Here is a 20,943-nt window from a genome sequence, read left to right as displayed (position 1 = left end):
ACAGACACAGAAGCGTGTTTTCCCGTGGGTCCGCCCGAGGGTCAATGCCCGCGTGCGCGCCTATGCTTTGAAGGTGCGCCTTTCAGTCTGCAGCCTCGGCGGGAGCTGCGTCCTGGAACGTCCACCCCGTTGGTGTGGCCTGACGCATCCTTGTGCAAATACGTCCGCAGGGGGGCTGCCTTAGACCACCCCCCAGCTCTCCCGGGGCCCCAGCAGGACCCAGCCTTCTCCGGGCTCCGAAGGATGCTGGGTCCTTCCGGGTTTCTTGTGTCGAATCTGCGGACGGCGACCCCGCGCCGCGTCTCCGCGTGCGGAATGTGCGGCTGCGCGCGCGCCGCAGCGTTTACGCGGCGATTTCATCATGCTCCGGGTCCGGCCCCGCGCGCCGCTTCCGCCGCCCCCGCTGCCGTACCGCCCTGGGCCGCCGGCTCATGCCCCGTCCACGCCTGGCGCTGCTTAGAGCCGCCCGCGCCGCTCTGCTGCTCTCGCTGCCGCCCCGGCTCCCGGCCCGACCTCCGCTCCCGCTCCGCCGGCCCCTCCGCACGCGCGCCCCCGCCCCGACCTCGTTCCCCGCCGCCGCCGCCTCCCGGAGCAGCATGGACGGCGCCGGGGCTGAGGAGGTGCTGGCACCTCTCAGGCTAGCGGTGCGCCAGCAGGTACCGGCAGTCTGCGCCGTCCCCTCAGCCCCCGGCTTTCTCTCCCTTCCCCTTTCCCTCCTGTTTCCCCTCTCTCCTCCGTGGGCGCCCGTCCACCTCTCCGGTTACCTCTCTCCATCGTCTGGAAGCTCTTGATTTCCTGGCATCGTCCTCGCCTCCCCTATTTTGGACCCAGATCCCCACGCGCGTCGTTCACCTTTCTCTCCGTGGACCTCCGTGCTCCCCTCATTTTGGGTGACTCCCTCGGGTCCCCGTGGACATCCTGCGTCCCTCCGCTCGAATCTGTTCTCCTTTCCCGGGTGCTGGCGACTGCCCGCGCCTCCTCTCCCCGCGGGGGCTGGGATCTGTGCCCTTTTGGTTTCCCCCCTGTCCTCGCTAAGTAATCTCAGCGTCCCTTTCCGATCTCCGCCGTGTTCTTCGTGCGCCCTGGGTGGTGGGGTTCCTAATTCTTCCATAGTCATTCCGAGCCGCCGTTCTCTCTTCGTACGGCTAGACTCTCCGTTTTGATCTTCGGGATGCTCTGAGTGGTGTTTCCTCCTCACATCTTGCTGCTTTCATTGCCTAGTTAGCCGGCCACGGGCTGAGCAAATAAAAATAGTTGAAACGTGGATGTGGGGAGGTGTTGAACTCCCCCCCCTTCTAATAATGATATGAGCTCTTCGTCCTTCGCTCCTGTCATCTTTTTGGGGTTCCGAAAGGGCCCTTTGGAAGGAGGGAGCTTTCAGATCGCAAACCGGGGACACTGGGAGTTGCTGAGTGACTCGGTGCGGTCAGCCCTGCGGCTGGAACATTGCGAGGGAAGTTGCGTGCGCTAGGGGACTTGATCTGGGCAGCCTTCCTTTTCCCGGGGCACTCCTAGGATGTCAGAATTTGCAGAGGCCAAGGAAAAGGTTGTTGCGAATGGACTCTCACATCCAGTCGGCGGAGCCAAGAGCCTGGGATGGGGACCTGGTGGTAAACCCGGAACGGGTTTCTTTTGCCCGGGCGGGCGCCTGATGCAATAACTTGTCTCTGCTGCGGAGGGTGGAACCCTCCCGCGGAAACGATCGAAAGGTCTAGAGATGCCACAGATTCAGCAAATGCTGCCTCTTTGCAATGTCTGCCTCTTGCTAGTGTGAGCTTGACTGATTCAATAGTGTTTTATTTTGCAGTTTCACTATGGGCTTAATTTTTATTCCTTTATTGTCGGTATCAGGACGCTGCTTATTCTCCGTCTCCCTACAGCCACTTTCCCCAATTGAATTAGGTGTGGCTCCTTTGTCTTTTCTGTAACTCTCAGTTTTTTTTTCATATCCGTCACTTTAGAAGGGACACTACAACTAATTTTAAAAAAACCCGTCCCCAAACCCCTCCCTCTGCCACGTTAGCCTGGAACTGCAGTGCAAGTTATCTGTCCGGAGGCTGCGGAAGCAGTTCAGCGCGCTTTGCTTTGATCGTTTTTGGATGCTGTTATTATCTTGCGTCTTGTTCATGTTGGCTCTGTTGTTACTTTTTTAAAGACAGTAAAATAAATAAATAAATAAAAATAAATAAAGACATTTTCTAAATATGTAAGTTAGTTTATGTAAGTTAGGTAGGATTCTTAATTCTTCAGGACCACACATAGAGAGTTAAGTACCTGGAACTTTGAATCTGCTAGTTGTCAGCTGGAAAGGGATTTAAAGATCATCAAGTTACACCCCCACCCCCCTTTCTTTATTATGAGGAAATGAAACACACTCTCCCATCTCTACATTGTACATATCTCCATTGTGAAGTTTGTGCAGTAGAAGACACACTTGGAGTGGGGATTTTAAGGTGCTTAACGACTGATCTTGTTAGTGGGCTGTTTCATGTAATTATGTGTTTCTTCTAAACTTGCTAATCTGCTAGGCTGTGTGCATGCTGTTGCTTTTTAAAGGTTTGGGTTGACTCTGATGTGTTTTCCTGTGGCGTATCCGTAGTTGTTTACTGGAGAACTAGGTATGGAGCTTCTGGGAGAGCTTCAGAACATCAAGAAAAATGCATAGTTGTTTGATGAAGGGCACTGTAGGACAACTGAATTTTAAAAAAATTAGTAATTACCATAGAGTGGGCAGCCTTTATTTTGCCAAATAAGTACATTAAAAAAAAAAACTAATAACAATCCTCAAACTGCCATCTGAATTCTGCTTTCACTTCATAAAAGAAAGGATATTTTAATACGAAAAAAAGGCAAACCATAACTTAAAGAACAGTCTTTTCTATTTAGTAGGTTTAACTTTGAAAAAATATCTAATACGTTGTCTTTTTTTACCACGTATTAGTGAAAGCACTGTCCCTGAGTGTTTTGTTGGGGAACCATCGCTCTGGGGCAGAGGCGCTAAATGTGTGCTGTGCAGACCCTTGGAGGCCCCCAAGGTCAGGGCCATGTTGTGACAAGGCAAAGATGTTACTTTGTTTTTCACTGGGTTGCCATTGGCACTGGTGGTGGGAACACAGGGGCGGGGAAAGCGGCCTGCCCTGAGTGCTGACCGTCGGACCGGGTGAGGGACACCAGCCCTCGCTGTTGCGTTCCCCATCGCACTCCGAGAGCAGTTTCTTTTTAAGTCGGGTTTGCTTTAGAGTGTTCTTCAGAGAGCAGTAAAATCATTAATGTTACCAATTTCGTACGTTGTTTTCATTTTCTGTGTGACAGAGTGTGAATTTGCGGGAAGCGTATTGGAACACGGTGACTGTCCAGCACAAACCCTTGTGTGGTTGAGTCATAGGCTGAGCTCTCTGCCTCTTCATGGACCACTTTTGTGAAATGCCCCACGGTGCTGTCACTCAGTCTTGGGTACTAGGTGTTCATTTTCTGGAAACTGAGGGAAGGGAGCTCATCATTTCAGGAAAACAACTGTTGGTGTTTGTGGCCAATAATAAAGCTTTGGGGAAATTTGAGAATTTTGCAAAATTCATTACTGTTATTTTAAATGAATTAGTAAATATTTAAAATTTGTATTTTAATTGTAATACAGTAAACACTGATAGAAATGGCCCACACTAACAAAAGAAATTGGGGTCCTCAGGGATTTTTAACAGTGTAACCGGGCTCTGAGACCACGAGTTGTTGAGCTGTTGCTTTAAGGGAGCCGTAGTGTCTGATCAGCCCCCCAGAAGTTCCCACTACCCACCCCATGTTTCCCTTTACAGCTGAGGGTTTCCCCATCCTCTCGGCTCTCTCCTTCCCGTTTGTTCTACCCACTGCACCCTGCCCCCGGGGCCTGCACCACTGCCCTCGTCTGACACCGAGGGTGCCTTTCTGTGATCATTTTACCTATTTTCAGCACCTGGCTGTGCTAATCACACTCTCCTGTTGGAACTGCTCCCGATCCCGTCTTTGTGTAAACGTTGGGATTCCTCAGCTGGAGAAATTACATGTCCCAAGGCCTCTGTGCAAACACGACCCATTAGGTGGCTTTTACTTGACAGCTGGTGTAGAGGTTTGGTGAGGGGTTCCAGTCGTCGCCGGGATGAAAGAGGCCTCTCTGAGATGCTTTAGGTGGATGTAGCTTGGTGTTCTCACACAGTAACCAGTATGGGGGAAAATAACCAAGAAGGACTTTTTTTAACCTGCAGTGAAAAATTGTCGAGATAGGAAAGGTTTTTGAAAAATTGCTAGATGGGATCGCTAGGGATTCTGTAATTTGAAAAATATACTGCCCATTTTTGTGTCGCTGGACTTAGTAATTAAAAGTGTGGGCTCTGGAGTTGTATTTCCAGAGTTTGGATCTAACTCCACTCGTTGCAGCTGGTGACTCTCAGCAGGTGGTTAAGCCTTTCTGTAGCTGAATGTCTTCACCTGTAACATGGGCCTGGCGTTAAAACGTTAAAATGAGGCGGGCTGCCCACAGTCCATAGCAAATTCTTGGTAAAATGTTCGGTGTTACTCTGAAATACTTGTGGCTTACTGGAATGCTGATTTTACCAAACCATTGCAGGCATGGAGCTCATCTATTTTCCTGTGATTGCTGGTTTGATAACATTTTGAACCTTTATAAGAGGGCCGATGTCTTTGGAATTTGGTAAGATAGGATGATAGAAAAGCCTTCTTAATGATTTCTTGGGTGGTCTTTAAATGATTTTCGGTCTAAATCACTAGTGATAGGAATAGACGTGTGCATAGCATTACTTGTGTTTCAGTATTTCATAGTTTACTATAATTGGGAAGACACAGCTAAAATTCAGATCTCAGTAGGAAGAGACTTAGGGTGAAGAGCCCTCAGTTCTTCTCTGCTTTGATTTTCTGAACTTAGATTTTCTGCTTTGAAGCTCTTGCTTAAGCCCTGGCCGGTGTGGCTCAGTTGATTGGAGCATCGTCTTGTAGACTGAAAGGTCACAGGTTCAATTCCCAGTCAGGGCACATACCCATGTTGTAGGTTAAGTCTCTAGTTGGGGCAACCAATTGATGTTTCTCTCTCATGTTGAAGTTTCCCTCCTTTTCTCTCTCTCTCTGTATCTCTCTGTCCCCTTCTTGCCTCCTCTCTCTATAAAAACAATAAAAAAAATTGTTCTTGGGTGAGGATGAAAAAAAAAGCTCTTGCTTAAGCCACAGAGAGCAAATGAAACGTTTTTGAAGTTTTGGGCACTAGCTATAAAACACTTGGAAACCTGAGACGAACTCAATCTCAACAAGAACCCTCTCGCCCCACAAGTGTAAAACCAAGCACCTTACAGAAGCGAGGGAGTGGTGGTTTTGTTTGTTTTTTCTTGGCTGGCTGAATACATATCATGATGTATATATGAAGGGTCCACGAAGATCCTGGGGAATGATTGCTCGTCTAGTACTGCTTGGCTTCATCGGCACAGGCTGTTACTTCAGATGTGTGTCTTTGGGTAAGAACTTATCCAGGAACTAAGCTTGTAGTTGATGTTTCTGAAGGGTAATGCAGAACTTGTCATTTCACATCAGTTTCATCGAAAACACATACACACACATCAAAATACAGCTGGGCGGTGAAGAAGCGAGAAGAAAAATAATTAGAAATAGGAGTCCTTAAGTACCTTCGGCCATGTTTAGATCACCTCCAATTCTTTTGTCTTCAGGATTGGATCATTATAAAGCATGATTTTAGAAGTGATTCAGGAAAATTACTTGTATTTATTATATTTTTTAAAGATTTTATTTATTTATTTTTAGAAGGATTTTTTAAAAAGATTTTATTTATTTTTAGACAGAGGGAAGGGAGGGAGAAAGAGGGAGAGAAACGTCAATGTGTGGTTGCCTCTCACACATCTCCTACTGGGGACCTGGCCTGCAACCCAGGCATGTGCCCTGACTGGGAATTGAACCAGCAACCCTTTGGTTCTCAGGCCAGTGCTCAATTCACTGAGCCAGGGCAGGAAAATTCATTTTTAATACTTCTGTCTTTACCTTTACTTGTGGTGGGCCCTTTGTCCACGCCCTGTCTTCAATGTGAAGCTCCAAAAGAAATATGAGATATGTGGGAGTGGCAGTGCTTGACACAGGAGAGAGATTCAGACGAACTGCCTGCCTGCTTCTTTCAGACAGTCAGTGGGAACTACTGCTTGCTGCCCGGACTGGTGTGGCTCAGTTGGTTGGGTGCCATCCTACAAAACCAAAGGTCGCTGGTTAGGGTCATTGGGCCGGCTGTAGCCGTGCAGACCTCTGGAGGACAGACAGACTGGCCGTCGGTTGTGGCGGTCTCATCTGTGAAGGGCGGAGGGAGAGATTAGATTTGAAGTTCCGGCGAGCAACAGACCAGATGTTGGAGGTAAATTAGTATTACCTGATGTTTCTGGTTTGGGAACTGGTAGATTTTGTTGCCATTAACAAATGCAGAGCAATACACGAGATAAGGAGCAAGTTTGGAGCGGAGAAAAATAATTCATCTCTAAACCAGGTGGGTTGGACACCTCTGAAAAAGTGAGGCCACAGCCAATCTGAGATGCTTTCCAGCACAATAACAGCTATCATTTCTTGTGTTCTACTTTGTCTGAGTACTATTGAAAATACTAATTGTTTCATTTACTCTTGATAACAACCCAATGAGGTTTTGGCTTAGGGTTTCAAAATTGGTGGATCAGGTATTAAAAACTAGGTCTTAAACTATAACCGCACTTAAGTGCTATATTTTATACAGCTTGTCTTGGTGCGGGCTTTTGTTTTATATATTGCTGGGTTTCATCGTGTTCCCTAAATCTGATAATTCGTGTCTTTGAGCAATTACAGAAAAATTTGTAGCCATTACTTTTTCAAATACAATATCTAATAAATTTTCCCTATTCTTCTGGCATTCTGGTTGGATGTGTGTCAGACTCTTGTTCTCTTCTCTGGGTCTCATTGCCTGATTGATAAATTTAACTCATGGTCTCTCTGCTTCATCCCATGGTTATCCGTGGGTAATTTCCTTAGGTCTGTCCTCTAGGTCACCGATTCTTTCTTCAGCGGTAGCCGGTCTGCTGTTTCTCCTGTCCAGCAAGTTTTTCGTTTTCATTGTTCATTTCCACATGATTTGTGTGGTTCTTTTTCAGGTTGCCTGATTGCTTTGGGGGAATTTCTGTTCTTTGCTCATGTTTTTGATTCCTGCTTTTATTTCTTTTAAACATCTTTTGTTGTATATTTGGTCACTGTAATGCTTTGAGGCATCTAATTCTGTTGTTATCGTTTCTCCTGAGTCTCAATCACGGGGGCTTGTTTCTTCATGGGTTTTTAATTTTGGCTTGTGCTTATTATTTCGGTGACTTTACTCTGTGAAAACCTGAAAGGCCTGTGTGGAAGGGCTGCTCCTCCGGCGGGCAGGTGCCTCTGCTGAGTACCCGAGGGCTCTGTTAGTTTGACACCTGTGATTTCGCAGCGTGCCGTTTCCCCGACCGCGTGTATGTCCCCAGATCACCTGTTCCACCACAGGGCACAGGGTTGTTGGAAGTGGACAAGTAATCTAGAGAAGTTAGCCAGGGAAAAGTTCCGACAATTAAGAAAAGAAGAAGATGAGCCATTAGTGGCTGGAAATGGCCAGGGAAGTGGGTGGAAAACCAAGAGTCGTTTTATTTTATAAGTAGATAGGAGAGTCAAGGAAAGGGCGATCTATTTATTGCTTCTTCTGTGTTCTCCACACTAATCTAGCTCTTTCCGACTTGTCAATGCTTTTCTCTGCTCCTTCTCCAAAAGAAAAAAAAAAAGAACACTAGCAATAATCACCTTAAGCCCTGAGAGCATAGTTGTTTGTATACTTGTTTGTATATTCTGCTGAACTATAAATGTTGAGGGCTGAGACCTTCAGTTATTCATAGTGACTTCATATAATAAACATTTGAATTGCCTTATTCTTAAAGGTACTTTAAAAAGGCATGTTTAAAAACACATTCCTAACTTTTCTTGACCTCTGAAACCAACCTGAATGTAAGTTCTCTGTTGGCCAGGGAGACCTGGTGCGGAAACTGAAAGAAGATAAAGCTCCCCAAGCTGATGTGGACAAAGCAGTTGCTGAGCTCAAAGCCCGGAAGAGGGTTCTAGAAGCAACGGTGAGTCGTGGGTTTCTAAAATAGTAAGTAGATACGGGACTGTTCGTCTTTATTTAATCTCTTTGGGGAGAAAAACCTGGAAAAGATTCCAAACGACTACCATTTGCTTTATCTCTACTTACCCAGAAGGCTTGCCCCTCCTCCTCTGCCTGGCAGACTCCCCGTCCTTCCAACGGGCAACTCAGAATGTCACCTTCCTTGGAAGCCTTCCTGACCCCTGGCCTGCCCTCCCCCCACACCCTAGAGTCTGTCTGCTTTCCCTGGAAGGCGTGGTGCTTGTTCTCCCCTGGAGTCTCCCGTGCCTGGGAGTCAGGGTTTTGTGTGTACATCTTTTTTCTTTCAAGGAAAAGGTCTGTCCATTTGATTCCTGCCCCCAGAACTCTCAAGCAGTAAATCTCCCCTCACCAAACTGACGTAGTTTGGAGTTTTAATCACTGTTTTGGTACGGCGATCCACTAAAAATTTAGATAGTGTTTATCGGTACCTGCATCTAAGTAAGCTCAGTCTTGTTGTCTTGGAAATGGTCGTACTTTCCTAAATAATTAAGTAAAGGTAACTTTTCTGTAACTCAAAAGGTGGGAGAACTCAAGGTTTCTATTTTTTTAAGGGTATCAACATCTTGTCTGATAAATTTTATATTGAATTTTGCTGATGAATAAACTAAATTCACACACGTAAATTCATGTTACTACTCATCCCTCCAGTCACGTGTGTTCTATTTAAAAACCCCGGCAGGAGCTGGCGCTGCAGCCCAAAGACGACATTGTAGACAGAGCGAAGATGGAAGACACCCTGAAGAGGAGGTTTTTCTACGACCAAGCTTTTGCTATTTATGGAGGTGGGGTTAGTGGTAGAATGAACAGTTGTGTGTAGGGGCTTTGATGTTCTCTGAGATCAAAAACATGGCTTTCCTGTCCGTACCTGACTGTATGAGCTCACATAGAGCAGAGGGTAGCTGTTTTGCTTTGTTTGTTCAGAGTCGGCCATTGGATGTAAAATCTGTGTTTATTTCCCTCCTCCCCACTTACTGTTGAAGGCGGCCTTTTTTTTATTAGGGTTTGGGGGATTATAGGAGGCTCAGGTGTTAAGCATTCGGTGTGTCCACGTACAGTTGACCCTTGAAAAACATGGCTTTGAACTGTGCAGGTCCCCTTACATGTGGACTTTTCTCTGTAAATACTGTAAGTGTATTCTCCTTATGACTTTGTTAATAACCTTTCTCTAGCTTGCTTTATTGTAAGGATACAGTATGTAACACATACATAAAATATGTATTAATCGACTGCTTATGTTATCAGTAAGGCTTCTGGTCAGCAGTAGGGCATTAGTATAGTTTTGGGGGAGTCGAAAGTTATATGCAGGTTTTTCACTGCACGGGGGTTGGCACCCCTAACTTCCCGTGTTGTCCCAGGGTCAGCTGTGCTCACTAGATAGCCTTCTCAAAATGCAGTGGACACTCCGGAGCAGCAGAGGGCCCTGTAACACAGGCCACGGGTACTGCGTACCTGCACATAAGTGCAGTGAGAAACCAGAGTCCCTAAATCACAGGGAAACATTTGTCATAGGTACAGTATGTAGATAAATCTGCATTTTTCTGAATGCTATATGAAGGAATGTAGGTGAATGTCATTCAGTGATTTAATGTAGAACAGTATCGTTCAGCGTCAGCAGAGATCATTTCAACAATATTAGACTTTTGGTACTTCGTTGCTGAAACTTGATTCTGTTTGGCTAAGCCGATCTCTAAATGTTTAACTTGGTGAGGTTTAAAGATACCCAAGAGTAAATTAGAGAATCAAGTGCTAAAATTATCACCAGTATCAGCTGATGCAAGAAATTATTTTCTAATTTATGTGGCAGGAAACTCGATGTTTTTCATTCTTGCATATGGAGGAACTTCTTTTGCTTGTAGGTGTTTGTTTGTTTGTTTGTTTTGCTAATCCTACTTGAAATTCTTAATTTGGACGTAGTAAACACAGTAAGAGCTTTTTAATTTTACCTCTGTCACTTGTGGAGATAAGGCTCTTCAGTACTGAGGGGTTTGAATTGTTGACTCTAGCACATTTTTAGGGAGTATGTAAAGTCTTACAGTATCAATTTCTTGTGTCTCCTTGCCTTCATTTGTTCAGAGTGACAAGGTAAAGTACATGTTTCTGTCGTTTACCTTTTACAGGCGTCAGTGGTCTGTATGACTTTGGGCCGGTTGGATGTGCTTTGAAGAACAACATTATTCAGACCTGGAGGCAGCACTTTATCCAGGAGGAACAGATCCTGGAAATAGATTGCACCATGCTCACCCCTGAGCCAGTTTTAAAGTAAGATTTCTCGTTTGACGGCTGAAACTCTCTAATGTGCGTATTTAAGTAATTCTGTGATTATAAAAAGCCACCCGTGTTCGTTATGAAAATCAGAAAGACAGACAGACAAAGAAGACCCTCCCCTCCTGTTCACAGGTAGCCACGCTAAAGTGGTTGTGGCTGTCCTCCCCGTGCATCCCTGTGCGCACGGCAGTGTGGGCCGCACGGCGCTTTCTTCACTCAACACGGCGGTCAGTTACTCCTGTCGTTGCTGTTCTGCACGCGTTCTGTGCCGGGTGGCGTTCCGCCTGTGGGCGTGTCGTCACGTGTGTAGCCAGTGGTCCACGTTATGGGCATTTAGGTTGCTTCTGAGTTTTCACTGCACCGAAATGTCCTGGTAGATGAATTCTCGTGTATGCCCCTGATTTCTTCAGTGTAAATTCTTAGAATTCTGGGCAAAGGTTTGTATACATTTTTAATCACGTGCTACCATTTGTGCTGAAGTTTTAATGCAGACATTTAAATTACTCCCTCCAGCATTGTTGAAAGCAGAGCAGGATGTTTTGAGTATGGAAGTGAAAGAGGAAAGGATGTTTCGAATGTAAAACCGAGAGAGGAATTCTTAGCAGTTTGTAGCTCAACACCTCATTTTTAACATTGCCTGGGAAAGAGCTAATTTTTGCTGTTCGCATCCTTTGGGCTCTGTCTTACTAATTTCAGCCAATGGAGACAAGATGATTTTCTGATGATAGGTCTAAAGCAGGGGTGTCAAACTCATTTTCACCGGGGGCCACATCAGCCTTGCGGTTGCCTTCAAAGGGCCGAATGTAATTTTAGGACTGTATAAATGTAACTACTCCTTAACGGCGCTGTTGCTGGGTAGAAACAAGGTGCCGGGCTGGATACAACAAGGTAGGGGGCCTGGTTGGGCCTTGTGTTTGCCACCTGTGGTTTAAAAGATCAGAACCTATTCTTTACTGCTTGCTCCACTAACAGGAGCTGTTCCCAGAGATACCGGTGTCCATACAGGGTTCAGTGCAGAGGACCAAGGTTTATCGTCTGTAGTGAGATGAGTGAACCCTGGCTAGTCCCATTCACCGTGGTTTGCCCTTTGCTTGTGTCACCAGAGTGATGGGCAGTGGGACAGGCATGGTTTGATTCTGCAGAGTAGTGCAGACTTTATGACACCTTGGGAAAACATATCTATTTGATGTCCTTTTTCCTACCGGAAGGAAGTCTTTTCTCTGGCATATGTTACCATCTACCCCGGAGGCATCGTTATAGATGTGGGAGCTTCCATCTTTCAGGTTTAAAGATACAAACTATGGATAAACATATAGAAGGGGGTTGTCTTACAGGGTAAAACCTGTGTGTTATTTTGTATGAAAATGTTCTCCCGCAGGACCTCTGGCCATGTAGACAAGTTTGCTGACTTCATGGTGAAAGACGTGAAGAATGGAGAGTGCTTCCGTGCTGACCATCTACTAAAAGGTATGGATCTTCACCTCAGATAAGTGCCCTTCCAAGTAGGATTGATCAGAACAGAGGGTTAGAGTAACCTTTCTCCGTTTTTTCTGTTAAATTGTTTTGGGGTGTGCGTAACGTACAAAGGCTAAATTAAAGTACACAGATCTTAAGTGTACAGATCAAATCCCTTATATTCAAAAATATGTGTACAGATAATTAGAAATCCTAAATCAACAAAAGAATCAAGACAATATCATGCCTTCTTTCCCTGTAAAATCAACCAAGGGATTCGTGTGAATTAAGAACACTACCCTGAGACTCATTTTTTTCCCTGCCCAGCATTGCAGCTCAAACGTGCATTGTCCGCTCTTCCCAGTGATTGACGTTGACACGTGCCAACCTTGTTCTTGCAGCTCACTTACAGAAACTGATGTCTGATAAGAAGTGTTCTGCTGAGAAGAAATCAGAGATGGAAAGTGTCTTGGCTCAGGTGAGTTCCTGACGGATGTTATCACAGTACCTCAGGTAGCGGCTGCCTGTCTTCCCGCGTTCAGTGACTGCTGAGTTCCTGTGGTGCTGACCCCAGCTACAGTGATAAAGAAGTCAGGTTTACCTTCTGTCCCTTATAGGTCTTCTGTTGCGTGTTTATTTTCTTCTCCCTACCTTTTGTGACTAACCCTCTATTTTAGCTCAAACCAACAGATTCGGTTAGATGGGCATAAAATTTGTTCCCTCTCCTTGGAAACCAGTTTTCTGGGTTTATAGCAAACCCAGAGGAGGCGCAGACGATGACTAGTGCTCAGTGTTGATGTGGAGACCCGGGGGCAGGTGTCTCTAGGAGCACGCTCTCATCAGCCACTTCCTTGAGCTGCTTCGGGTTGCACCTTTCCTGGCTCCATGTTGTCATTCTTAGGGCCTGGTGACCCAGCCGCTGCTTCTCCAGTGCAGTTCTTACATTTCTGTTCAAGGTGACAAGTTTGGGGAAGACGAGAGACCATAGAGATGACTAGTCTGACTTTCCCAAGTGCGGGAATGTCCTCTGTGTCAGAAGTAGTTCTTCCCCTTTTTGTGGGTCACAGACCACCTTCAGACGTGATGACACCGCACGTCCTCGGCCCGGGAAGATGCGCACGTCCATGTGTAGATGCTGCTGGTTCCTCACCCAGTGCAGCCCCTGCAGCGAGTCCCTTTCTACGACACTGCTTGATTATGAGGCTCACCGCAGCGCACTCCCTAAATTTACTTCCTTGGGTTAAACAAGCAAACAAACAAACAAAAAAACCCAGTGATCATATATTTTTTCTTTACATTGGTGTATAAATATGTGAGGCTGCATGTAGGGCTCCCCAACTCTGCTTTTTTCTCATGAGAATTTACTGGTTCGTTTTCCGCTGTTGCCCTAGTTAATTTTTAACAAGCTAATTTTTCTCTGTGGTACTAGCTTTCCAGCATTAGCTGAGAAGTTTTCTCCTTTCTCACTTAAATTGAAATCTTAATCTGGAAATTATTTTGGGTCCTTGTGAAGCTCAGTTTATTCCTTGCTTGAAGCTCATTGCTATACTCTTGTTACTCATGATTTAGCAAATCATTTCTTGTATTTGACACCATTATAGCTACACATTCATTTCTCATTTCCTTTCTTTTCCAAAGGCATGACCTTTATTATTATTAGAAGATATGAGAAGCATGTCTAACTACCCCTGAATTACTGTTTTCCTGTTCAGAGTGTTAGACTTATTGAGGTTTTGTGTGGATATATTTGATTGTAACACTTTCATTTATTTCCAAGTAACTTGTCAGAAGCAGGAAGTAATTAGTTGATTTGTTAAGTCATACTTTATAGTTAGAGCACTGACTTCCTGTTTTATCTTGGATCCACGTTCTAGGAGAGCAGTGTGGGTTTTTTTGATTTGCCGTATCAGAGATGTGTGTGTATAGATACGGATACATACGTACTGCTGTCAGTGTGATTTTCAGTGAGGAGACTGTGGGAAATGGTCTAGTTCTCAGGCAGGGCCCCTGTGGGCTCACTGCTGAGGGCCCTTCTGCTGCTTGAGCGCATAATGTTTTTGTGCCTGTCAGTGCTTGTGACTCCTTCTCAGCTTTGAGGCTCCACGGTTTCTTTACAAGGCACTGATTGACCTTTTGTGGTAGGAAGAGCTTTCTTCCTGTTGTGTGGATTCAACAGCTCAGAATTAATTCTCTTGTTTCTCCTCTCTGCCCGTGTTTGCTGACCAGTCTCTGTATGCACCAGTTTTTAAAGTCATTTTTAGCTTTTTGTTATGAAAGATTCGAAATAGTGTAATAGATACGTATGTACCCGTCAGCCTGCTTCAGTGTTACCAAATTTTGACGACTCTGTTCCCTACTCACTTACCCACCTTTGTCCCCCAAGTTTTTGTGAAGCACATCTCAACGTCGTCTTTTTACATCTGTAAACATCTTCTTATGTTAGCTCTAAAAGACAAAAATCTCAGAAAATGAACCTCACTGCTGTTATTTTGGTAAATATTAATAAATTTTAATATTATCACATATTTAGTCAATGTTCACATTTCCCCGATTGTCTTAAATGTTACCAGGATTTGTTTAAATTGGGATTCAGATAAAGTCCATACTTTGTGGCTGCCTGATAATGTTTCTCAAATCTCTTTCAGTCCATAGGTTCTTCATATCTTTTTTCCTGAGGTTTTCATTTAAAAAAAATTTTTAAGTTGAGACATTTTATCTTTTAGTGTTTCCAGCTGTCTGGATTTGGCTGACTGCATTATTGTAGTGATGTTTCACATGTTTCTTTGTTTCCATATTTCCTGTAATTTGGCAGTTGGATCTAGAGACTCGATCAGATATTTTTGGCAAGATGCTTAATAAGTGGGAATGCTGATGGCCATTGGTTCTAGACCTTTTAGTGGACTGAGGAGGACATTGTTAAGATGGAATCATTATGAATTCATATTGATACTTCTAGTTAATATTAGGTATGGGACTTCATTAGTCTTAAATCTGTACCTCCTTTACCTATACCGGAAGCCCTAGTTCTCAGCAACACCGGCATCATTACTCATATGCTTTGTCTGGCACTGTACACATTAGTATTCTCAGAACAGCAGTGTCAGCACTACCATCAACAGTAGGAATTTCGAAACTAGTTAACAGTTTTTTTTTTTGTTCTTTATTTGCTTAAGGATATGCCAGTAATGTGAAGTCTAGTAACTGCTTAAGATCACTTGGAACCGTTCTCTCTGAGTAGGTCATTCACTAGCTGGACATTCAGTTAGTCCATTACTTTGTTTTAGCTTGAAGTTTTAGAGTTTTATTTTTTGAAATTTAAGTTTATTTTTAAATTATGTCAAAAAAATGTTTATATATCCAAAGTTAAACCTTCAAAACAATGTACGTTCAATGAATCTAGTGTCTTTCCCTCTCCTCCCACCATAGTCCCTTTCTAGCCCCCTAGGGAACCAGTTTTTACCTTGAAGATAAGAAACTTTGACTTACTTTTTAACAATATAAACAAAGACATACGGATATGATGTGACCCCCTTTCTAGGCAATGGTAGCATTCCACACGTCCTGTTCTCCAACTTGCTTTTTTATGTAACGAGGTACCCGGAGACTGCTGCAGAACGGTACCTAAAGAACCACCTGCTTCCCGATGGACACAGTCTTTCCCGTCCTTGCCCTTACAAACAGTTCTGCGATAAGTAACCTTGTTCTTGCATCTTCTTGCTGCTGTGTCTCTGGGACAGATTCCTGGAAGTGGGATTGCTTGGTCTAAAGGTACTTGCAAATATAATTTTGCTAAAAATTGCCAAATTTTCCTTCATGGGGTTTTGATTCCTGTGTGTGTCCTTGGAATCTTGTCTCCCTGACTTCTTTTTTTATTATGTCTTCTGTTGAAAAGCACTGTGTATTCTTTAATTGCTCGGGAGACAGAGGTGTTCCACGGGCTTTTTGACGTGTCCTCAGATAAGGAGACCCACTCATGTTTGTGGTGTTCGTATCTTGAAGTCACCGGAACGCTTTCCTTACTGATCCCATCTCCTGGGTCATGGTGTGAATAGGGTTTTCTCCCAGAACTTCCGTAGAAATAGAGCTAGAGGGCCTGATTTTTTTACATTGTTAATTCGCATTTGGGACGTGGGGTTAATGTGAGGAGGCTCCCTTTCTGTGCAGTGGAAATGTCCACTGGATTATGAAGGGAGAAAATATAAATTGTCATAGTCACCTTTTATCGAGTTGGTGCTGTGTGGCAGGCCCTGTGCTAAGCACTTTACATTTTATTTAATCTTCGTGGAAACCCCTTAGCGTGAGGTAGGTCTGTCCCCCCCCCCCCCCCCCCGCCCTATTTTACATACAAGCAAACTGAGGCTCAGAGAGGTCAGGTAAGAGCTCAGTCTTGAGTCACACAACCTGGAAATGGTAGAGTTGGGTGGTTTACCCTGGTTTTTCTGATTCCAAAGCCAGTTCTTACGGCCATAAGTTGATTTATCCAATTATTTTATTTCTATTAAGAGGTTTTAAAATTTTTTTCAAATATTCTTTACTATTAAATGGTTTGTCGTAGTCATTTGAAATTCTCCAGCTGGAGGTCATGTATCCTTTTGGAGGGTTTGGCACTTACTGCCAGTGTATCAGACGCGTGGTAAACCAGAGAGTGCAGCGGTGAATTAAGACGCAGCTTCCGCCTTCGAGGACCTTCACACCTGGTGGGAAAGGAAAGCTCTAAGCACATGTGACGAATAGACAGGGCTGTGCACCTGACTTAAAATGCACGGAGTTTTAAAGTTCAGCTTAAAAAACTTAGTTACCTGATTTCAGGTTCTTGCCAACCAGTAACTATTGCAATTGAAGAAGAAGTATTTTGCCGTATCTTTGATTGTGAAATGGTGAATATGTGAGTTTTAGGGCATTCCAGAAGGATACTTCATTTCTTTGTTGGTAAATGAAAAGTGTGTAAACTGGCTGTGGTTTTAGTGTGGGTATCTGAAACGGGAGGTTAATTCTGATGTTCTTATTTTGGGTGAGTTTCAGTGATGGATAGGGTTTAATATGTAATATGCCTTGTTTCTCAGCCTGGTACACTAATCATTTTCTGGGCCTGTTCTTTAGCTCGATAACTATGGACAGCAAGAACTTGGGGATCTTTTTGTGAATTACAATGTAAAGTCCCCCATCACTGGGAATGACCTCTCCCCTCCAGTGTCTTTTAACTTGATGTTCAAGACCTTCATTGGGCCTGGAGGAAACATGCCTGGGTATGTATCACTCACTGTTTATGTAACAAAGTTACTAAAATCACTTGTCATAAAAGTTAAATACCAGTATCAGCCAAGAAGGAAAAATTTTGAAAAGCAACATATAGAAAGTGCAGATAAATGTATGAAGGAGAAATTATGACATATTCTTACATTTTATTTTTTCCAATTCTTTCTGAATATAATTTTTTAGTGTATATGTTGGGTTTTTTGCCATAAAATAAACATAAAAGTCTGTGATCAGCATATCTTGCAGTTACGGCTGTGTAGTTCAGGAAGCACAGTTGAAGAGTGATTCTGACAGCCCCTGAACGTACTGCAGGAGGAGACTAGAGCCGTTCGGTCCACGTCACACCGCCTGCAGCGGTGGGGGCGCGCCACGGTCTGTGCTGCCCAGTGTCGTGGCCACATGTGTCTGTTCAGCGCTTGAATCGGGCGTGGGCCTCTGAGGAACGGAACTTTAAAATTAATTTATGTTAATTTAGTTTTTTAATCCTCATTGGAGGACATGCCTCTTGATTTTAGAGAGAGGGAAAGGGCACGCACCCTGACCGGCAACCGAACCCACAGCCTTTCAGATGATGGGGCGATACTCCAACTGATGAGCCACGCAAGCCAGGGCCCACGCACTCAATTTTAATTAATTTACGTGGACAGGACTAGTGGCCTACCCCGCTGGACAGCACAGCTTCAGCTTCAGGGAAAGATGCAATTTTCAGAGAGGGAAGGACACCTGAGAAGTTTACAGCGTGGCAGAACTAGCTGCTGTGCTTCCAGACTCCTCATCCGTCCTTCACAAACTCGGCCAGTTTCACCACAGAGCTCCAGAGAGCTTTCCTTACGGTCCCGTCTCAGAGTGAGAGAGGGTAGGCTTTTGTAAGGCGACACTAAGTAGAACGTGTTTCCTGGAGTAGATGTAGAGACTGCAGAAAAACAAAAATGAATTGTTCAGAATGTGTTAGTAGAGTTACTTTGATAGGACACAGCGTTGATTTGGGGTGTTCTGTGGAAAGAGGTGAATGGTGAGTCTTTCAATTTCGGCCACACACACAGTCACAAACCGGGCCATACCCTCTGATCCGCCGTGCTGCTCCCAAGGATTGCTCTCAGAGAATTACTCTTTTTCTCTTAGGAAAAAGGAAAGGAAGCTATGTATGTCAAGGGCATATAAATTAAAAGTGGAAATAACTTCTTTATCCTATAATTTGGGAATGTTTAAATAAATTATAGCAAAGTAGAACATTTTAGTAGAATATTCTGCAGCTGTTAAATCTGAGACATTTTTAGTTACTTAAAAATGGAAAAGTATAAAATAGAGAATACATAACTTTATACATCCCACTCACAAACATGGATAGAAACTGTAGCCGTACTTGTACGCGGTGAGACCTGCAAAGGAGCACAGACACCGAAGGGGTTGGGTGAGCCAGAGTGAGAGGAGGGTAAGACGTTGTGGTTGTTTCTTTGTGTTACAGTTGCTTTTAGGAGGCATCCATCATGAAGCAGGCTGTTGGGAGTGCTTTCCTAGTTGTTCTTTTGCACAGAGTATTTTCTCTGACATTCAGAACGGGCAGTGGCTCTAACGGTATAATCGTTTGGCTCTATCTTTAAAATGCGGGGAAATATTAGAAGCCTCCAGCTGAAAACGTAGAACACCGCAGAGAAGAACATGGCCTGAAAAACCTGGAAGGCTTCCTGGCGAGGTGTGGTGCTCGTGACGTGCGAGCACCAGTGCCGGGGTAGCCCCCGCTGGCGTCTGCAGTCCCAGGTCCCTCTGCAGTGTGTGGGTCAGCAGAGGCGTGCTCAGGCATGGGTCCGATTTCCAGAAGGATCTAAAATTGTCATCTGCCTCCGTGTAAATGATCAGTCAGGAAGAATATCGGGATCTGTTTCAGGGACATTACGAGGGAGGTGGTTGTTCGACTCCCTGGAGTGATAACGTGTTCATAAAGTGACATTTCTAGCGGTAGCACTGCCACACCGGTTCCCTGGCACGCACTCTAGTACTTGCTTGAGACGTGTGCTGCCCTGGAAACTATCTTTCTGAGACTTTGGTTTCGGGCGCATGCAGCTTTGTGTGCAAACAGTGTATTCAGGACTTTCAGGACTTGCATCTAGAATCTTGGATTTGTTGGAAAACATAACTTCTTCATAACAGCGTGATTGGTTTAAATTTACAGGTACTTGAGACCAGAAACTGCACAGGGGATTTTCCTCAATTTCAAGCGACTTTTGGAATTCAACCAAGGAAAGTTGCCGTTCGCTGCCGCGCAGATTGGAAACTCCTTCCGAAACGAGATCTCCCCGCGGTCAGGGCTGATCAGAGTCAGGTACTGCCCACGCCGCCCTTCGGGTGAAAGCAGTGAAGGGCCTAGGCAGGGACTTGCGCCCGAAAACTTGCTATTTTGAGACAGTTCTGCTTCATTCTTACATGATTGTGTAATTACTTTTGTCCTGCAAAAACCCCGTGTTTTACATGTGTCTTTCCAAACGTAATCTCTGGGGTGACAGGTACTTCTGAGGAACTGCAGTGTGAAGGGAAAGCAGGGTGAAGGAGAGCGGAAGCTTCTCCCCGCGTTCGCCGCGTGTGTTGAGGATGTCAGCACCTTGTTCGTCGAACCAGTGGCGATGCTCGGGAGTGCGGGGCGCGGTGGGACTGGGTGACGGCTGTGACAGGGTGACGGCTGTGACAGGAGGCTCAGTCCGGACAGCACTGCTGCAGGAGGGGGTTTCGGTAACCAGTTGCTGTTCCTCCCGGTGTTGGGGGGGGGGTGCTAGCGAGCTTACCCCTCTCCACTGGTGGTTAGACGCCCACCGGCCTCTGACCCAGTGACCTCCCTCCCAGGCGTGTGTGGGAAGGCCTAGGGGCGCTGTTAGCTGCGTTTTTCTTCAGAGACTGCTTACGACTTAGCTGTTCACAATCGAAGCTTTTTGTGATTTCTGTATATTCTCTTACTGATGTCATCCCTTAGGTCAGTGAATTCCATACAAAAAATAGGGATGTGGGTAAACCTAACTTTCTTAGGCTCCAAAAGTATTTTCGGCAGTTTCGCTGCCCCACCCATTTCCGCCGGTCTTTCCTCACCTGCGGTGATTACAGACCTCAGTCTGCACTGCCGCATCGGCTGCCCACGCTTCATCAAAGCACCCCAGCCACCCGCCTGCTCTTGTCAGTGCGCGTGACTCCCTCTGAGGAGCGGGCCTGTGTGCTGCCCACACTCGTCTTCAGGCCCAGAACCCCTTCAGCCTTGTGGTCTAGAAGCGGAGGCTCCGTGGGGGAAAGAGCCTTCGCAGCCTAGAGAAATGGGGGGGGGGGCGCAGGGACCCTCTGGGCCTTCAGGCAGGAAGAGGAGGTAGTCCGAAACTCCAACCAGGCGGTATAGTAATGAAAAACTTGTCAGATTTGAGTGTGTTTTATTTCCCAACACTTGGGTTTGGAGTGTCTTTTTTTCTTTGACTTCCCCAGTAGTGCCTGCGGGGCTGCTTTCAGAACACTGAGGAAGCTGAGTAAGACCGACCTTGTCTAAAGCCAGCGTTTTGGAGAGGACTTACGAGTGGCTATTGCACTGTCGGGGGGACCACTCTGTAAAGTACGTGATTGGGTAACCACTGTGCTGCACATCTGAAATGAATACAGATAATATTTAACGTAAACTGAAATGGAAATTTAAAAAAAAAGGTTGTGCCCTGGCTGGGGTGGCTCAACAGATTGAGCACCAGCCTGCAAACCAAAAGGTCGCTGGTTCGATTCCCAGTCAGGTCACATGCCTGGGTTGTGAA

The 20,943-nt window shown here is 45.2% G+C and overlaps 1 protein-coding gene across 1 annotated transcript in view; it reads left to right on the top strand.

The window, feature by feature from the left end:
- The first annotated feature begins 348 nt into the window (after nucleotides 1-348).
- Nucleotides 349-20,943, top strand: part of GARS1 (glycyl-tRNA synthetase 1) — a 40,821-nt gene continuing 20,226 nt past the window's right edge. Inside the window, exons 1-8 of the mRNA XM_053926183.2 lie at nucleotides 349-656; nucleotides 8,040-8,141; nucleotides 8,877-8,979; nucleotides 10,315-10,456; nucleotides 11,841-11,929; nucleotides 12,319-12,395; nucleotides 17,018-17,163; nucleotides 19,344-19,493. Coding sequence (XP_053782158.1) covers nucleotides 432-656; nucleotides 8,040-8,141; nucleotides 8,877-8,979; nucleotides 10,315-10,456; nucleotides 11,841-11,929; nucleotides 12,319-12,395; nucleotides 17,018-17,163; nucleotides 19,344-19,493 — 1,034 coding nt within the window. The 5' untranslated portion in view covers nucleotides 349-431. The remainder of the gene's footprint in view (nucleotides 657-8,039; nucleotides 8,142-8,876; nucleotides 8,980-10,314; nucleotides 10,457-11,840; nucleotides 11,930-12,318; nucleotides 12,396-17,017; nucleotides 17,164-19,343; nucleotides 19,494-20,943) is intronic.

The sequence above is a fragment of the Desmodus rotundus genome, chromosome 6, assembly GCF_022682495.2.
Source record: "Desmodus rotundus isolate HL8 chromosome 6, HLdesRot8A.1, whole genome shotgun sequence".
Classification (NCBI taxonomy): Eukaryota; Metazoa; Chordata; class Mammalia; order Chiroptera; family Phyllostomidae; genus Desmodus; species Desmodus rotundus.
The sequence above is the reverse complement of the archived record's forward strand: the minus strand, read 5'-3'. Positions and strand labels throughout refer to the sequence as shown.